Source organism: Aphidius gifuensis, linkage group LG5 (genome assembly GCF_014905175.1).
Source record: "Aphidius gifuensis isolate YNYX2018 linkage group LG5, ASM1490517v1, whole genome shotgun sequence".
NCBI lineage: Eukaryota > Metazoa > Arthropoda > Insecta > Hymenoptera > Braconidae > Aphidius > Aphidius gifuensis.
In genome coordinates this window covers 16,442,892-16,462,436 of record NC_057792.1, presented here as the reverse complement: position 1 = coordinate 16,462,436, position 19,545 = coordinate 16,442,892, and the positions used below count along the sequence as shown (strand labels likewise).

At 23.5% G+C, this 19,545-nt stretch overlaps 4 protein-coding genes across 4 annotated transcripts; 2 read left to right on the top strand and 2 right to left on the bottom strand.

The window, feature by feature from the left end:
- Positions 1 to 1,003: 1,003 nt before the first annotated feature.
- Positions 1,004 to 9,429, bottom strand: LOC122856498. The gene is made up of 10 exons (XM_044158173.1): positions 9,266 to 9,429; positions 7,343 to 7,498; positions 6,669 to 6,866; positions 5,805 to 6,194; positions 5,534 to 5,746; positions 5,161 to 5,273; positions 4,014 to 4,140; positions 3,291 to 3,551; positions 1,351 to 1,493; positions 1,004 to 1,157 (listed from the first exon to the last, which is right to left on the bottom strand). Exons 2-10 carry the CDS (start codon positions 7,421 to 7,423, stop codon positions 1,061 to 1,063), a joined length of 1,623 nt encoding a protein of 540 aa, XP_044014108.1. The 5' UTR covers positions 7,424 to 7,498; positions 9,266 to 9,429; the 3' UTR covers positions 1,004 to 1,060.
- Positions 9,430 to 9,905: 476 nt separating this feature from the next.
- Positions 9,906 to 11,942, top strand: LOC122857925 (farnesol dehydrogenase-like). The gene is made up of 5 exons (XM_044160471.1): positions 9,906 to 10,167; positions 10,251 to 10,422; positions 10,498 to 10,624; positions 10,699 to 10,828; positions 10,895 to 11,942. The coding sequence occupies exons 1-5, from the start codon at positions 10,036 to 10,038 to the stop codon at positions 11,078 to 11,080; spliced, it is 747 nt and encodes a 248-aa protein (XP_044016406.1). The 5' UTR covers positions 9,906 to 10,035; the 3' UTR covers positions 11,081 to 11,942.
- LOC122857924 (farnesol dehydrogenase-like) lies at positions 11,811 to 12,935 on the top strand. Its single transcript, XM_044160470.1, has 5 exons — positions 11,811 to 11,942; positions 12,005 to 12,173; positions 12,239 to 12,368; positions 12,444 to 12,573; positions 12,666 to 12,935. Exons 1-5 carry the CDS (start codon positions 11,811 to 11,813, stop codon positions 12,855 to 12,857), a joined length of 753 nt encoding a protein of 250 aa, XP_044016405.1. The 3' UTR covers positions 12,858 to 12,935.
- Positions 12,936 to 16,831: 3,896 nt separating this feature from the next.
- Positions 16,832 to 19,410, bottom strand: LOC122857923 (solute carrier family 35 member F2-like). The gene is made up of 8 exons (XM_044160469.1): positions 19,130 to 19,410; positions 18,647 to 18,762; positions 18,385 to 18,578; positions 18,035 to 18,197; positions 17,815 to 17,971; positions 17,532 to 17,748; positions 17,332 to 17,462; positions 16,832 to 17,251 (listed from the first exon to the last, which is right to left on the bottom strand). The coding sequence occupies exons 1-8, from the start codon at positions 19,243 to 19,245 to the stop codon at positions 17,038 to 17,040; spliced, it is 1,308 nt and encodes a 435-aa protein (XP_044016404.1). The 5' UTR covers positions 19,246 to 19,410; the 3' UTR covers positions 16,832 to 17,037.
- Positions 19,411 to 19,545: the final 135 nt, after the last annotated feature.

The following is a 19,545-nucleotide window of genomic DNA, read 5'->3' as shown; positions in this document are numbered from 1 at the left end:
CACCATGTAACGAAACGCCCTTGCAATTTGTGCATACTGCTGTAACTAGCCTACTTCCTCCTTCTCTTTTATCTATATTTATATTTTTTTTTTTAATACCACCAACATGCATTGATATACCTTGAGACTATTATCCAGAATTTTAACTCCGGGTGAATGATAATTTTACAGCAAGACATGCGACCCAAAACCTTTTCGCAACATTCCAGATTAGAAAAAAAATTTATATATTTAATTCTATATACCAAGTTTAACTTGCGTGAGAATATTGAACCTTTTTTTACGAAATAAAAAAAAAATTCATTATTATAAACTTGATATATCGGACAAATCATATCACCGTAAATAATTAATAAATAAATAATAAAAAAGGCTGAAAAAAATTAATACAAACTCAACAATATACACTCGAGGTTGCTGAATTTTACGACATTTCATTATTTTAATTAATAAAAAAAATAAAAACAATATTTTCAATGTTAATTGATTTAAAAAGTTGTGATAAAAATCAGCGAAAAAAAAATAAAACTGATAACAATATCAAACTATTTTTTTGTTTTATTTCGAGGAACATATTTAAATTGTGTCGAGTGACGTTGATAAAAGTAGTATAACGTCAATCGATTTTATAATCTCAATATCGTGATCACTAAAATAGATAATCCTTTCTCTCGAGTTTTTTTTTATTTTTTAATACTATTTATTGTATGTCGGTGCTACTTATCTATCTTTTCCTTAGCTACAACAATTTCTATTTAACATTTTTGTATTGTCAGTATATAAATAAATAAATAAATAAATAAATAAATAAATAAATGCATAATCACTTTGTAAACATGTTGCAATAATCATAATGATATTATATTATTTTTGATTATAAAAATTATGCAAATAAAGACATATTTTATAATGCATTAACAATAAAAATTTTATTTTTACTTTTTATTTACATGTAAGATAAAAGTAAATATATTTTTTTTTATAAAAGAATGAGATAATTAAATTAAAAGAAAACAACATATATATTTGGGTTCATAATATTTTGGTGATAATAGAAAAATTATTTTTTTAATTGTGAATTTAATAAACGTTGACGACGTATTGCCTCTTTTCTGTCATTTGGAACAAATGGATTCGTTTCAAGATCGCCATTTAAACTGAAAAAAAAATAATAATAATAAAATAGTTTTTTTAAAAAAAAACGCATTATGATGAAATAATGAAAAAAAAAAAATTTCACTTTTATGGGAATTTACGAGGAATGCAAAGAGAGATAAATATTTTTTTTATTTCCATTTGAAAATAAATAAAAAAAATTATATAGAGTAGAATGTGCAATTTATTTTTCACCTGTATAGACGTGGTGCATCAGCACAATTGACATTGTACCACCAGTCACATGAAAATATTTTTTGATTGAATAGAGTACCATTACTGCAAAGAAAACTTGCACCTTGTTCACCCTCTCTTCCATCATGACACGTGTGATAAGCCTGATCAAAATTTAAAAAAGTAAAAAAGCAAATTATTATGACATAATAATAAATATTTTATACTTGTTTATAATTATATCAGTATTTAATAAATTAAAAAAGTAGATTATTTTATTTTCATTATAAAACTGACCATTCTCAATGCTGAATCATAAAAAAAAATTTCATCATAATATTATTTTTTTTTAAATATAAAATTCTTATATTTCTTACTATCAAAAATCTCAATCAGTTATTTTGATTATAAATATATATAGTTATCAAGATTATTATCATTAAATTACACAATAAATATCATGATTTTAAATTATTATTTTTTATATATATTTTTTTTTTTTAATTTTAAATTGAACTTTATTTTTTTCATTCAATAAAATTGATGAGTAATGTTAATTACGAAATAATTATAGCTAAAATTCACCTGATAAATTATTTAGATTTTATTAAATATTTGCAATTTAAATTCGATCTAATTTTATCTATCTATTTTTTTTTTATCTCGAGTACTTGTTAGTGAAATTTAAAATTACATGGAAATATTTATTGTCAGATTTTATGATATCATAATAGAGGTATATATAAATGTAGAATGAAAAAATATAAATTTTATTGAATTTTATTATATTTTATTATATTGTTTATGCAGTTTTTATGAATTTATTTGTTAAATTTAATATTGTAAATGTCTTTGATTTTTTTATTAATAATATATTAACTAAGCAAGTTGGAAAAACTCGAGTATTTTGTTACCCGTGGTTTATTTTACTTTATTATTTTTTTTTTTGTTAACAATTTTGCCTTGAGGCCTTTGTAATACCAGACCGACTTTTTCTTATATAATAGTGCCTTGTGCTCCAATTCTCTTTTGACTTGTAACTGATAAAACATGTGATTCATATATATACCTGAGATATTTTACATCAACTGACTATATCGACAGAAAAAATGAAAAAAAAAAATATATCATCTGACATCTCACACACGTTTTACCACATGAAAAAATTTTCGATTTAAATTTTCGTTACTTTGAAATATTGACATATTTTTAGAATCATTTTTTTTTTTCCTTTAAATTTTTTTTTTTACTTTTTTTTTCTAGTTGCAAGATAAATCGCGTGACACAGTGTACATGTTTAAATATTAACTGTTGAAATTTCTTGAAATAAAACACCGCACAATTTTATATATTATTTAGAATTAAAAATATTTTAATTTTAAAAAATTTTTTAAAATGACAAATTGTGGTTTTTTATACTTTCGAAATTTCTACCAACAAGTGACAATTACTATTATAATTTTAATAAAATTATTTTTACATTTGAAATACATACGGAGACATCAAAATATATTTTCTTTAATTTCCGCCTTTCAAACTCGTTCATCATATAATATTTTTATTATTAATTTGCTAATTTATAAACATCATAAATTCAATTACCATAATAAACACAATTTTTCAATATCAAATATTATTATTATCACAAATAAATATTGATCTCTCTTTAGAATAATTATTTTCAAAAGTAAAAATATCTTATTAAATTTATAATATACAAAATTTATTTGTCTGCAAAGATAAATGTACAGTCTTATTACAATCAATCGTCCTTGTAATAATTCTCAATACTTTTATTTTATTTTTTTCTTTTTCAATTTGTGATAGTATAGGGTTACTCTGACATGAATGATAAAAATAAGAAATAATATTTTATGATAAATAAATGTAAAAGAATGAAAAATAAGTAAAAAAATACAAATCCAAATGGAAAAACAAAGAAAATGTTTTGGCAAGCTTACCTGACAGCCTGTCTCGACGTTGGCATACATACCGGGTACAAATGGTACTTTTGAACATGAAAAAGTCGTTTGTGGTACTTGATGATATAGTGGAAAATCGATACCTGGTATACCCGGTATTTTACTAAAATCTTGTTCATTTTTATTTGGTTTTTTACTTATTAATATTGGCTTCTTTTGTGCAACTATTGGCTGATAATTCTGTTCATCATAATCAACATAAGCTGCATCTTGAATATTAATTCTAAAATTTTGATGATTCTAAACAACATAAATAATAATAATAAAATAAAGACAATTATTTTTTTTATTTATTATGAAATTTTTGAAATAAATGAAGCATAAAATTAGAGTCCATTCATCAATCATTTAGTCAATAAATATTTTCAATATTATATCTTGGGGAATTAAAAAAAAAAAAAACAGAAAAAAAATAAATAAATAATGAAATCAATATTTGATTGTTAATATTAATTTAAATTTTATATTTAAAAGCCAAGGTTAAAATTTATCAACAAAAATAAATCTATTAAAAATTTATCATATATTTTAAAAATGTATTTTATAAAAATTTTAAGAACTTGAAATTATCTGTTGAATTTTTTTTCTTCGCTGATTGGAAATTTTATTGGCAACACTGGCGCCATCATGTATCATTCAACAAAAAGATAAATTGATTTATTATTATTATTGGGTAATTTTTAAATTTTTTAAATTCATTACCTGTCCAATTACGATGGTGAATCCCACGATGATAATTGTGATTAAACAAATATTTTTATTAAAACTCTTATTAGCCATGACTGCACAGTGTTTGACGTTAAACTGGTCCAGCTGGAGTTGTTCAAGCCTCCCTTAACCGTGTATAAAATAATTATGTCACAGAGAAAGTAACACTGAATGTCTTTGCAAATTTTTTTTTCTCTTTTTTCTCCTTTTTTTTTTGCCCCTCCTATGTGAATTTGTCCCAAGGTGTTGTCATTTTCATTATTCTAATTTTTCTTTTTTTCTATTTTAATTTTCATATTGTTCTTTATATTTTTACATTATGTAAAAATTATATTTTATTTTTCCCTTTGTGTTGTAGAGATGCTTGAGTTTATTGCTATGAATTTTAGCTTTGAATTGAAACACCATAACGAGCTTGCGTAAAAATAAAATAAAAAGTAAAGAATGCTTTTCGAGAAATTCTTGTTTAAAAATAAAAAAAAAATTAAAAATACAAAATAAAGAAATAAAATAAGGTGCCTAATGTATTATTCTAGTTTGTTAAATAAAGTTTTTGAAAATTCAAAAAGATTGGAAAACAGTAGGGTGGTTTTTCTCTCGTATCTCATTCTACTGGTATGTATAATTTTACTTATTTGAAAAGAAGAAAACAAAGTCGTAAATTACAAAGAAGCTTCGAAAAGCTTCCTTGAAAATTTCCCATTGGATTTAATGCTAAGAATATCTATGGATTCACACTTGTATTAAACTTTATACAAAGTTTCTTTTTCTCTTTTTTAAATTAATATCCTTCATTTGTGTATTTATTATCACATGGATTTTAAATTTATAGATTAAAACTTTTATTTTAATTAAATCTTAGTACTGCTTGAAAATAAATAAACATAATGAACCATTAGTATCAAAATTAACATATACTTTTATATTTATTTTTAAATGATTTTTATAAAATTTAAAACTATCTTCTTTATCGAGAATTTATGAAAAATATATATTTTCTACATTATCGTTAGTAAAAACACTTCTTTATCATATTATTATTTAAAAAATATACTCGTTAAATTTATACGAGTATTTTATTATACTTAAATTATATCTGTAGTAAAATTTGATGAGTATTTTTTAATTTTTTATCAACTACAAATTGCAGCTAACTGTATTTGACCAGTCACATCTTTTTGTAATTTCACTGTACGCTGTACCAACTGGACATAATGACGATGTCTTTGACCAACCCGAACATTCATGAAAAACCTTTAACAAAAAAAAACAATATTAATAAAAAATTATTTGTATAATAATACTACAATGATTTATTGTTAATGCAAATAATAACACAATGAATTTATTCATTTTAACAATTACATAATCTATCAATTTATCATAATTTTTTTTTCCTTTCATCAGGAAACATAACAAAGTATTCATCACATAAATTACATACATACTCAACTTTGACAAATCTATTGAATAAAAAAATACTGTTCATCACAAAAAAAAAATATTTAAATTACCGTGCATTTTGTTTCGACATCAGCAAACGTTCCAGTTTTTCCTTCACATGAAAATTTCGTTAATGGAATTTTAGTTGGTTCAGTTGATTCTAATCTTTCATATGAGTTTTTTAAATTATTTTTTTTATCAATATTGTGATTATCATCACTAGTTATATGCCTCGATAAACGATCATGAAAATTATATAAAAATTCATCGTAATTTCCAATGATCTAGAATGAAAATAAATGTATATCTAGAAATAAATTGTCGAAATAAATTAGAAAATACCTGATGTGTGTTGAAATCATTGTTATTTTTGTAATAAAAATTATCCAATAATGTGTGGCTATTTTCCCAATCATATGGTACAGTCCACGATGATTGATAATAAGGTTTTCCAACTAATATTTCACTTGCTGGTAATGTCAATGGACTGAAAATTGGTTTATAAATTTTTGGCTTAACACTTGGATCAATAGGATAAAAATTAACAAAAGTATGAGCTTTTGGTTGTTGTATTTCATATGATATTGGCTTTTGATAATTATTAACAATTTGTTTTTTATTATTTTCATTATTATCAATTGGCATTCTTATAACATAAGTCGTGTCAACTGTTTTTCGTTGATCATATCGTCCTTCTGGTGGTACATATCTTTCATCTGAAGTTGCATAAACCTATATAGTAAATATATTATTTTTTTTAACTGATAAATCATTTAATGATTACTTTGTTTTATTTTTTTATCTTCAATTGTTTGTTTTAAAATTAATCGTAATATCAAAACTAATTATTTCAAAATGCATATATAATTTAAACTCTTTTTTTTTTTTTTTCTCAAATCACGATTTACATTAGTGGTTTATTTTGTAATAGTATAAAATTATAATAATAATTGTGCAAGGTCAGTACAACAATTGAAGTACTGATCTCTTATTACTCTCTAATTTTAGTGATGAGTATCAATAATTATCCTTGAAAAATAACAACAAAAAAATCACCAAATTAAAGATAGAAAAATCGAATTATTTCGATAGAAATTTTTTATTTTAATTAATAATCATTTGTTGTTTTTTCTTTGGAATTTATCACACAAAAAAGTTGATATTTTTGTCAATTAATTTTATCAAATTAAAAATTATTAATTATACCTTGATTAATTCAGGCATTGAACGTATGTCGGTTGGATGTTTTTCCACATTACGTGCTTCAAGTATGACACCATCAACAATAGTAATGCCTTCTTTATTGAGACGATTTAAAGCCAACCTGTCTGTTCTAAATGCTTCTTCAGGTATTTTACCTCCAAGAGCTGGTAACACTTGTTCACGAAATATCTGTCGTTTTTGCTAAATAATAAGATAAAAATCATGTCAATATTTTTATTTTTATCTTACAAATATTAATACACAGATGGAAAATGTCTTGATCAATAGTAGATAAAAATATTAAATTATGATTTTCCATTGTTAGCCGATTTGAAAGGTAAAAAAAAAAAATTTAGTTTTGTAATAGACCTCACCCGAGGTGGGATGAAATCTGGAACATTTTATTATTTGCATCCTGGATAATATGAGATGCAATATATATAAATGTTTTTTATTTGATTTAAAACTCTTGTTTATTTTGCAATATAATCACAGATGCTTCCAATTCTACGCGCTCTGCTTCACACGGTATGAGACACAATTCTTAGTCAATAAATTTAAATAAATGTTGCTAAATTTTATATTTAAAAAAAATATATATTTATTTAATGATCAATTTTTACGTAAACTTGTATTTATAAATATAGAAAGTTCAATGATTTTAATATTTTATTAACCTTTTGACTGTGAACCAGTTGCGTTAAACTCAACAGTAACAGGATCCATCGAAGACTCAATATTTCATGTAATTTTTTCATTCTAATTAATTATTATTTTTATGAAAACTCTTGATTTATTTTTTGGTATTATCATTCACAATGATTTTGTCTCTCCTAGAAAAAATAAATAAAACATTAATTTATGTCGAAATTTACAGAGTATATTCATCAACATCACAAAGTGTATAAAAAAAAAAAGTAAATAAAATTTATCTCTTCTATATTTGCAATGTGACGAAATAGATGTTCATGGTAATTACAAAAAAAAAAATATAAATTGATATATTAACAAAATGAAAGTGCATTTTTAATAACCCATAATGTATTTTCACTCGAAACATCATCATGAGAAAAGAATAAAATCTTCTAAAAAAAAAAAAAATTACATAGAAAAATACGGAAGAAAAAAAAACTGCAATTTTTTTTTATGTTAATTATTGACCTAGACAAAAAAAAAATAAATAAACCACGTGGTAAAAAAATAAGCTAAATTGATCATCATCTCAATGCACTTGCATATTTAAACTTCCGTTTTTAGAAAGCAGAAAATATCAAATAATAGCTCTTACATCACTCTTACACTCTTAAACAATTTTTATTTATTTTTTTTCATTAAAAAATTACGCATGACTAGTCAATAATAATTTACCAAGATCAAAAATAATAGAAAGATAAATTCTTTAAATAATTAAATAAGCAATTATCATTAATTTTATCAATGACATAATTGTTGTTATTATATTTTTAAATTATTTAAATAATTATGAAATTTAATGCTTATGTTTAATGATGTTATTTTAAACTAGAAGGAAGTTTTTAAATATTTTACTTAGGGTAAATTTGAGACGCAGTAAAGTCTCAAGTACCATTTTGTATATAGATATTATATTTATTTACTATATATATGTACATCTTTTCCTTAGCATATTTAGTTACAAGCTTAAAATTCGCACGATGTTTATAACTATATAGATACAACTCGTGATTGCATCCATACATATACATATAATTTAACTTTTTACATTAAAAATTTTGCACATGTTGGCTTTAGTTATGCTGTTTGTATAATATATTACAACAAAATATTTTTCGTATATCATTTTTCAATCTTTATTATTATTTTAACTATCATTTCCATAAATTTTTTTTCATCTTATCCTTTCACCAAGTGATTCACTGTACATTTCTTTTGTCTTTATTATTATTATTATATCTTTTTTTTATACCCTCGTAATTTTTATTTTTTATTTTATTTTTTACTGGTATTATAATTATACTATTATAATTTTTATTTAAATGATTCAGTTTTTTGCTTAACGAGAATTACAATAGCATGTTTTGTTCATCAAGTCGTGACACTTTGACAGTGTTGATAAGATTTTTTTTATGATAAATTATACTGTTGATTAAAAAGGAAAAATAACGAGCTTATTATGCTAATGACAAAGTGAATTTAAAAAATAAAATCATCGTGTGAATAGTATTTAGTTTTAATTAAAAATAAAAAAAATTATTAAACGTTTTTTAAATTTTTTTTTTCAATAAAAGATATATTTATTTTTTTAGCAATGAGAGAGATATGATTTACTTTTTTTTTTTTTTTAAATATCTTGTTGTATAATTAAAATTTTAATTACATAGGGATTAAATTATCTAATCTATTGAAATATCAAACAATGAGTTTTACAATACAATAGTGAAAATTTAAATGAATTTTTTTCTTTTTGTTATAATAAATGTTATGAAAAAAAAATATGTTTTTTGATAAATTATCAAGTAATTTACATAGATTATAATTACACGGTATATTCGGTATGATATTAATCATAAATTTGAACAATCGAGAGTATTTTATGTAAAATATTATACAGATAAACTCACCTTGTTTATGAAATTCCAATATTTAAAATTTTAAAAAATTCACAAGAAATAATTTTCACATGAATTATGTAATAATATATTTATATTTTAATAAAGGCATCAAGCAAAAAAACATCACAGTATTTATTTTCAATATTGCATTTAAGAATATTTACAGTGAAGATGATACTGAGTCGAGAGTATAACTGAATAAATACAACTTAGAAACACATGAGTTGATTTTAAAATGTACTTTCACTGTTTCATCTTTGCTGATAAAATTTTTTATTAGACAATTATATAAATAGAAAATCTTACAAGTGCAGTCAATACAAATTACAATTTTTCTATAAAATAAAATTATAAAAATTTCGTAAAAATAAAACGATTGTAATTAATTTTACCTTGAAATTTTTCTTAAAATGCAAATTCTCAATTGAACAATCAATAATCTACAATTAATTATTCACAATGATATTTTTTTCTAATAGATGATTAATTTTATTTTTTTAACTCATTTCAATAATATTATTGCAATATTTTAATTTTTCTCGAGATTTTAATTTTTACTTATCATCCTGAGTGGAATAAGTATGAGAATTATTGGTGAATAAATTATAGACTGTGTTGGTGAATTAATGTATTGATAATGTCGAATAAAATTTGACGTAATCAAGTATAATTTAACTAGTCAGTTGACATTATAAATAAACGAGTTGATAACTCAGTAAAGTCCAGTATCTTGTCAACTTTGCAAGTGCTATCATCATTGATTAATCAATTTTAAAAAAATGAATCGTTGGGTTGGTAAAATAGCTATTGTTACTGGTGCTTCATCTGGCATTGGTTTATCAATAGCTAAAACTTTTATTAAAGAAGGTTTAATTGTCGTTGGATTAGCCAGAAGAAAGGAAAAAATGGAGGTAAGATTAATTATTATAAATATATAAATACGTATTTTATTTTATTATTTATTTGGAATAATTTTTACCATCGCATTCATCAGGCAGAAATTGGTAATTTGGGAAAAACTTGTAAAGGTAAATTTTATCCAATTAAATGTGATGTGTCAAGTGAAGATGATGTTAAACAAGCATTTGAATGGATCAAAAAAAATATTGGAGTTGTACAAATTTTGATAAATAATGCTGGTCTTGGTGTAATTGGAAATTTTGCAGGTAAAAATTATATTTTTTATATTTTTGTAATCTATTTAAATTCAATTATTTTCTATTTTTTTTTTTCAATATTAGATATGGATTTAGCTGTGTCAAAAAATATCTTGAATGTTAATTTATTTGGTACAATTAATTGTACAAAAGAAGCATTGACAGTGATGAAAGAATCAAAAGTTGAAGGTCATATTATCAACATTAATAGGTTTGTGAAATTAAAATTATATTCACTGTATGAAAAACAAACACAAGATTTAATTATTTTAAATATATATTTAGTATTCAAGGCCATCGTGTTTATTGTTTCGGTGAATTGGGTTTCAATACTTATCCAGCATCAAAACATGCAATAACTGGATTCACTGAAACCTTACAACGTGAACTGATTGGTCAAAAAATTCGTGTTACGGTAAATAAATTAAATTAAATTTGAATAAATGATGTAATTTTAATTTTTTTTTATTTAATTTTATAGAGCATAAGTCCTGGCTATGTTTCAACAGAAATAGCAGAAGCTAATAACTTTGGTGAACATGTGACAAATTTACCATGCCTTGAGTCTCAAGATATTGCCGATGCAATTTTTTATGTTATTTCAACTCCTCCACGAGTTCAAATAACTGAATTGACAATTCGTCCTTTGGGAGAAACACTATTGTAAAAATAATAATTATAAAATGAATTGACAACAAATATATGTATACCAATAATCAATAATAATTATTTGTTACTTAATCATTGAATAGTTTTTTTTTTTTTTATTAATTTTTAAATAAATATTTTAAAATATTTTTTATTCATAAAATTTATATATTTGTTTTTATTTTTTTTAACGAATATAATAAATAATAACTGAACACTTTCTTTATATTTTACTTTGTAGCCTTATTATCAGTACCACAACTACTGAATTTTTCAAAATTAAAATTCAAACAAATGAATTTAAAAAAATTAATAAATATCATAATTTTTTTTTTATTCTAAGGTCAAAAAATTAAAAAAAAAAAAACATGATTAACTTGTATCTGACGGTTAATGAATGTTTATTTTTTTCATCAACTACTGATATTTTATCAATTAACTAAGTTGTGCAATGTTCAAGGTTTTTTTACTTTGATGCTGAAAAAAAAAATATAATATAATTGATACCCACAATCTACAGTTAGTAATTATAAAAAAAAAAATCAAATAAGCATATACTTTGTGCAAAAATAAAATCATCAATTATCATTTGACATAAAATGTCAGATCATCATATTGCATAATGATCCTTCCACATTTCTTCTTATAAATACTGCTCGCATGCCTGATAAACTTGTCATTTATGTTTGTAACTCGGTTAGAATAGACAAACATAATTCGTTTTAACAATTTAATAAATAAAAATAACAATGGAACGTTGGAATAATAAAGTGGCAGTTGTAACTGGTGCCTCAGCTGGAATTGGCCTTGAAATAACAAAAACTTTGCTTCGTCATGGTTTAAATGTTGTTGGATTAGCAAGAAGAAAAGAAAAAATGGAGGTAAAGTAAATTAAAATAAAAACAATTATTAAATATTTTTTTAATTTCATTATTTATTTTAGAAAGAATTGAATAATTTTAATGATGCAAAAGGTAAATTTTATGCTCATCAATGTGACGTTGCAAATGAAAATGATGTTAAAAGTGCATTTGAATGGATTAAAAAAAATGTTGGAACAATTCAAGTTCTTGTCAACAATGCTGGACTTGGATTTCCCGGATCAATTGCAGGTATTATTTTATTTAATTATTTTTTATTTGTTATTGTCATTATAATTTTTATTTTTCAATTTTAGATATAACAAATGAAACAGTTAAAACAATTGTGGGTGTTAATTTATTGGGTGTCATTTGGTGCACCAAAGAGGCATTAAAAATAATGAAAGGAGAATCACAATTAGAAAGTATTATTATCAACATAAATAGGTATAAATTATTCAATTAATTTTATAATTATTTATTTATATTTTTTATAATATATTATTGTTTTTATTATTGCAGTATTGAAGGTCATCGTGTATATAAATTTCTTGATTTAGATGTCAACGTATATCCAGCAACAAAGCATGGTGTTACTGGTTTTTCTGAATCACTTAGATCAGAATTGATGGGTCAAAAAATTCGTGTCACAGTAATAATTTATTACTATTTAATTATTTAAAAAAAAAAAACAAATGAATAAAAGAAACAAGCAGCTTATTAATTTTAATATTTTTTTTTCAGAATCTTTGTCCAGGCTTGGTAAAAACTGATATTGCTGGAGCAAATGGAATTGATCAAGGAATATGGTCTGAACCACATATTCAATCAAAAGACATTGCCGATGCTGTTACATATGTTATCGGTGCCCCAAGTAATGTTCAAATAACTGAATTAATTATTCGACCACTGGGTGAACGAGCTGTTGCTTACTAACTAATATAAAATTTCTATAATAAATAACTTGTCATTTGTCAATCTAAAAGTAACAATAAAATTAAATTTCAATGTAATTTTTCCTTTTTTCTTTCTTATTATTTATTATTTTGATATTTAAACATTTGGATGATCTTTAATGCCAGGCACCAAACAACCCCCGTTGCAATTACATCCTAAAATATTACATTTACCCCAACCGCAGTAGCTATTTCCATGTACAAATTTTTTTTGACCCGTTGACCACTCCATTGGCAAATTTTTGTCATAATAAACTCCATTGATGTAACCAGATTCTCCACAAGTTCGGTATACACATCGTAATGTATCACAACTTAAGTCTAGATTCATAAAACCGCCATAGGCAGCCTCGGTGCTCAATGGTCCAATTGTCCAAGCTGATTTACAACAGATTCCAGCTAGCAATTGTGTTGTCAATGAACAGCTCTTTGTTGTTAGTACAATTAATACAATTGATAATACATAAACCAACTTCATTTTTTTTTTTAATCTTGTTATGATATGATTTATTAATCTCCAATGGAAATTTTTTTATAGTCAATTTATTGGTTGATAAAATATTTTCTATTTAAAAATAAAATAAATATATTTTACAATAATGAAAGATTTAAATTTTATATTTATTGTACTTACGAGGTGTGGAAAAAAATGAAAACTATCAGAATTTATTAGTCTGATTTGTTGCAACTGTTCTTTAAAAAAAATGATACTGGACAAGGAAAATAAAAATCAGATGAATTTATACAATTTTTTTTTGTACATGATAAGATATTTTGAATTTTGTTTGACCTAAATCGTTATTAGTTATTTGCTTTATTGCGTAACATAAAGTTGAAACAGTAAAATGGCGCAAAAAAATAAAAAATAAAGCTCTATAAATATAATTAATTTGTACATACAAGTAACACATACTTATGAAGCTCTTTATTCGTTCGTTTTTAATGTATCTGTAGTTAGGCAAATAATAAATTACAATTTAAGGCAAAATTAAAATGAGACAAAAAATATCTTATCATACACAATAAAAATTAAATAAATTCACGCGTTGTATTTTTTTTCTTTTTTGTAAAGTGTTACGTGTTTGAGAGAACAGAACAAATAAATTAGACTAGATCCAGACAATTTTATCAGCTTCATATATACACTATGTAAGTAAAAAAAAAAACTTTGTCAATTAATTAATTAATTAATTATTTTAAAATCTTTGTCTTTTTTGTTTTAGAAAACATTTTATTTTGAAAATGTATATTAAGGCATTATTAATTGTATTAGCTGCACTAACAACAAACACTTGTTCGGTAACATTACCATTTGGAACTGGAATATGTTGTCGTGCGGTTTGGACTGTTGGACCACTGAGTACAAAAGCTGCTTATGGAAATTTTTTAAATTTAGATTTAAATTGCGATGCGGTACGTTGTGTATACAGAACTTGCGGAGAATCTGGATTCATCAATGGAGTTTATTATGAAGATAATTTGCCGATGGAGTGGAGTACGAGTGAACAAAAATTTGTTCATGGAAATAGCTACTGCGGTCGTGGTCAATGTAATATTTTTGGGTGTAATTGCGACGGGGGTTGTTGGGTGGCTGGTATTAAAGATGATCCAAGTGTTTAAACACATGTTTAATGAATATATTATGTAGAATTTTTTATTTGATAAGCAATGGACAAAGATTCGAAAATAAATAAATAAATAAATAAATAAATAAATATATAAACTAAATAATTAAAAATTAATAACCTTTTATAAAAAAGACAAACATCATTGGTCTTCCGGACATTTGATTGGTCATTGTTTTTTTCTCACTTCCATATGAATTTCTTTCTGTTTGCCGTTTTCTATTATTTTTTAATTTATTTCGTTAGCAACAAAAAAAATAATTTGAGAAGAAAAGACCACGCAAAATAATTTATATTTTTTATGTTGATAAATACATTATCATTGGTTCTTGATTCAGTTGAGATGAGTAAATAAATAAAAGTAAACAACTTATTAAATTTTATATTCATATTTTTTTTTTAATTATTGTCATAATAATAATATTACATATATATTTATATTTTATTTAAATATAATGCAAGTATTTAACTTAAAAAAATTAGTTGACAATTTGAAGAAATATAACAAGAGAATTAAATTTTAGTTTTTATTTTTATTTTTTCATTTTCTGTGAAATGATTTATCAGAGAATTTATTGATTTAATATTCAAATGCCTGGACTATTTTGAAGATTATACGTTAAACAGCCACCATCACAATTACATCCAGCAGCATTACAGTCACCTCGACCGCAATAAAATCTTCCATGTTTAAATCTGTTTTCAGTTGTATTCCATTCCATTGGTAAATTTGTGTCATAATAAACTCCATTAATAAAACCAGATTCTCCACAAGTTCTATATGTACAGCGTATTACATCGCAATTTAAGTCTAAATTTATAAAATCTCCATAAGCAGCTTTTGTGCTCAATGGTCCAACAGTCCAAGCAGCTGTACAACAATATCCACTTATGTATGATGTTACAAATGAATAGCTGCTTCTTGTTACAACAATCAGAACAATCAACAACCCATAAGTTATTTTCAAATTGATATGCATATTATTTATTGATCCTTTTATCTTAAAAAAATAGAAAAAATCGTAAGATTTCGAATAATTAAAAATTAATTTTCTTTTTGATTGATTTATTTATTTTTTACTTACATGACTTGTATAGAAGAAAAAGAAATATTATCTGGATCTAGCTGTTTCAATTTTTGAAATATAAATGGAATAAAATATAAAATTTGTGATTTTATACAGTCTATGATAAGATATTTTTAATCTTGTTCAAATTTCTTTTTAATTTATTATTTTATTTACTTAATTTTAGTTTAATAAATGACGTTTTTTTCTGTCTTTTAAATAGGTCAAAAAATATTCAAATAAATTTATTAAGATATGATTTATTTGTTTTAAAATAAAACCAAAAAATAATTTATAAATTTTAACGTAACTCAAGTACTTAGATTTTGTATACTTGATAAAATTTATATTATACTTTTTATTTATTATTCACAACTAAGACACGTGTAAGAAAAAAAAAAAAAATCTTAAAAGTTCTTCATTTGACTTTTTTTATTAATCTTATCAAATTTTTTTTTACCTCAAATAATTCTTCAAATAAAAAACAAAAATGTAAAAAAAATTATCTTATTTGTGATGGAATTTAATATAAAAAAATTATATATACTAAAATTTTTTTTGCACTGAAAAATATAAGTAATAAAATTATTTCAAAATATATTTATTTGTTTTATCAATATTATTTATTAAGAAAAAATTTAACAAAATGATTTAAAAAAATTTACATAATATTATATTGAAAAGAAATAATTTTTCTTTTTTTTTATTTATCATACTTTTAGTATTCGTATAAAATATGCATGATAAAATTCCCTAAAATTACATTATTATTTATTTTTTTTAATTCTTTGATTTAACTCATTTCATCAATTTCCATACAATCATACTGTAAATTATATTTTTTTCTAACTTTAACAAAAGAAAAACTATGAATCTAACAATCTAAAATCTAAAAATAATGATTGGTTTTTTTTTTTCCTATCACTTGATAATTTTATCGTAATAAGAAACAAATTTTTAAATAAGCCCAAATATTATTTGTCTTATTCAGTCATAATTGTTGCTCTCAGAACAAAATTAAAGATATTATTATTATTATTTTAAATATTTTTCTAAACTTGTAGTATTTTTTCTATATTTTTATAATCATGCAAATTATTATCTAATTCGTATTGGAATTTGTTTATTTTTCTTATCAAACAGAAAGAAAAAAAATTGTTAAATATGCATTTTAAAAAAAAATTAATGTCAATACTTTTTTCTTACATTAAAAAAAAAATTTCTAATGTAATTTTTCATCGTATAATATAAAAATTCCAGGATAACTAGAAATACTCGATTTGCTCATGGTCCACGTTCGAAAAAACAAACGAATTTTTTATTGAAAAAATAAAAAAAAAAGAGGACGTTTTTGATAAATCATTGTGATTTGTGTAGTTTTTTTTCTTCACCCTTCTTCTTTTTTCGTGATGAAAAAAAATTTGATGAGAAGAGGGTTCGCATTAAAAAAAAAAAAAAATGATTTATTTTACATATTTGCTTCGCTTCCATAAAAAGAAGTAAAAGCAGTGTCTGAACTTGCACTCAATGGTAATTTTCCTGAATCGACAACTTGATTATTTTCCATTGTCTCCATTGTCTTTATCGCTTCCAGTGTACCAGTTGGTCCAGACATACCTAAATTAGCAACGACATCAACTTCTCCACAAGTTGGTTGTGACATTCCTCTCAAAATTACATCACTTTAAAAATGAAAAAACAATTATCATTTAATTAATACAATTATTAAAAAGTATTTGCAAAAATATATCAATAATTTTACCTGTAATCTGGAGCTGGTGTTTCTACCAACTGTTGTCTCTGCGAACTCGTTGACATTGGTGTTTTTTTAATAGCATAAATAAATATACCAGTCATTGTCAATGCCAATGAAAGAAAAAATAATGTATGAAACTGAAAATTCATGAAAATAAAATTAATTAACCAAAGCTTTAAAATCATATATCAATGGTAATTAATTACCTTGTAACGATGATTCAACATTCCAATAAAAACATTTAAAAAATCTGAACTTAACAGAGCCAATTGTAATGCTGTTGCACCAGATTCAAATAATATTACTGGAACAAGTGAAAAAAATACAAATTGTGTTACACAAAAAAAAATCAATGCAGTTATAACAACAGGAGTTGCAATATTCCATGTTACAGTTTCAAGTTGAATACGTTCCAAAAAACACCTGAAAAAACAAAAACAAATAGTAAATAAAATAGTTATATAAATATTTAAAAATTAATTTATTTACACTTGTGTTATGCTGAGAATTGTTCCAAAAAAACCAATCATTCCAAGATACTCAATAATGTCAACAGTTTTAACAGCAAGTTCTTGAAGAACAGTTGTTACAGAAAATAATACAGCACCACCCAGGCAAAGCATATCACCAACTAATTGATTTTTGCCTAGAAAAAAAAAAAAAACAAAATTAAAAATAGAATAAATTAATCTTAATTTATTTAATTTACCATTAACACCAGGATCTTTATTTTCATCAATACCAGCCCAAACAAGACAGCCAACTCCCATGAGACAAATAGATATTCCAACAATATGAACAATTCTATATCTCACACCAAGTACCAAGCAGGATAAAGCCAATGCTACTGGTATTGCAACACAATCAAGAATCTAAATAAATAATATTATTTATAAAAATTGATAAATAAAGTTTCACAAATATATTATATTTTCAATAGAGAAAAATTTTTGATTGAATAAATTGACGAGGAAAATCAGATAAAGTTAATGAAAAGTTGATGCTGCTTTTTTTTAATTTTGTTTATATTAAAAATTGAAATTTTTTTTTAATACATACCTGAATACTAGAGATGCTTGTAAATTGATGTGATGATGTTATAAGTGTATTAGCTTCAACGTCAATTAATGCAAGCAATAAATATCTCCATCCACGTGATCTGATTACGGAAATAAGACCATTTCCAGCACCCCTACATGACATCCAGGTTGTGTAAACCAGGCACATCATAACATAGTGTGGTAAATTTTGTGCTGTTGTAATTTTTAAAAATAAATTATTATCATTTATTTAAAATTATTCAAATGTATATTTTTCTCACCTGTTGGTACTGGTAATTTTTTTAATGATTCTTTATTTATATGATGATTTAATTGTGTTAGCCAGTACAATACAATTGATAAAAATTGTCCAAGAATAATTGTCCTCCAAACAGACCTAAAAATTAATTTTATTTAATTAAAATTCAAGTAATCGATAAGCAATTAAACATAAAAAAATTAATCGACGGTTAATCATTAAGCCGGTTATGAAAAGTTAAATAAAAAACATGAATAAAAATTATTTTAAATTACTATTTATCTAGTTTTTTTATTTTTTTAATTAAAAATGATCATTATTTGGAGTTTTATATTTTTGGTATTTTGTTTTTTGAGGATATAAATATTGCGTGTGAAAATTTACGCAGTGTACACAGCTATACAAAGCCGGGAACCACCCTCTTGCATGCCGGAAAATATCAAATGTAATATTGACAAATAAAATCGAAAAGAAATTATTTAAAAAATAAATTGATTCAACTTACCATTGTTTAAGTTCAGATATATAATTTTCAATTTTATTACAAATACCAGTTGGTTGCATATTCAAGTTTTTATGATAAACTCGAACACCCGTTGACACTCCCATGCAATTTTGCATTTTTCACAAGTCTGGATAGATACTACTACTACGATTCTGTACGATTATAACTAACAAACCTGGATTTATTTTGTTGCGTCTGCGCGACCCTGTTTTCTCTCCATCTCACTATTTTATATTTTTTTTTTTTTTCAATTCTTTTTTCTATTATCATCACACTTTTTCATATACCTCTCAACTAATACTTGTCTTTTTTATTCATCTCTCACTCCTTTAAATCTTGCCATTTTATTTTCTTGTTAACCCCTTTTTTTATTATTTTTTTTTCTTGACGTCAAGTCAGCAGCAGCACACAAAAAA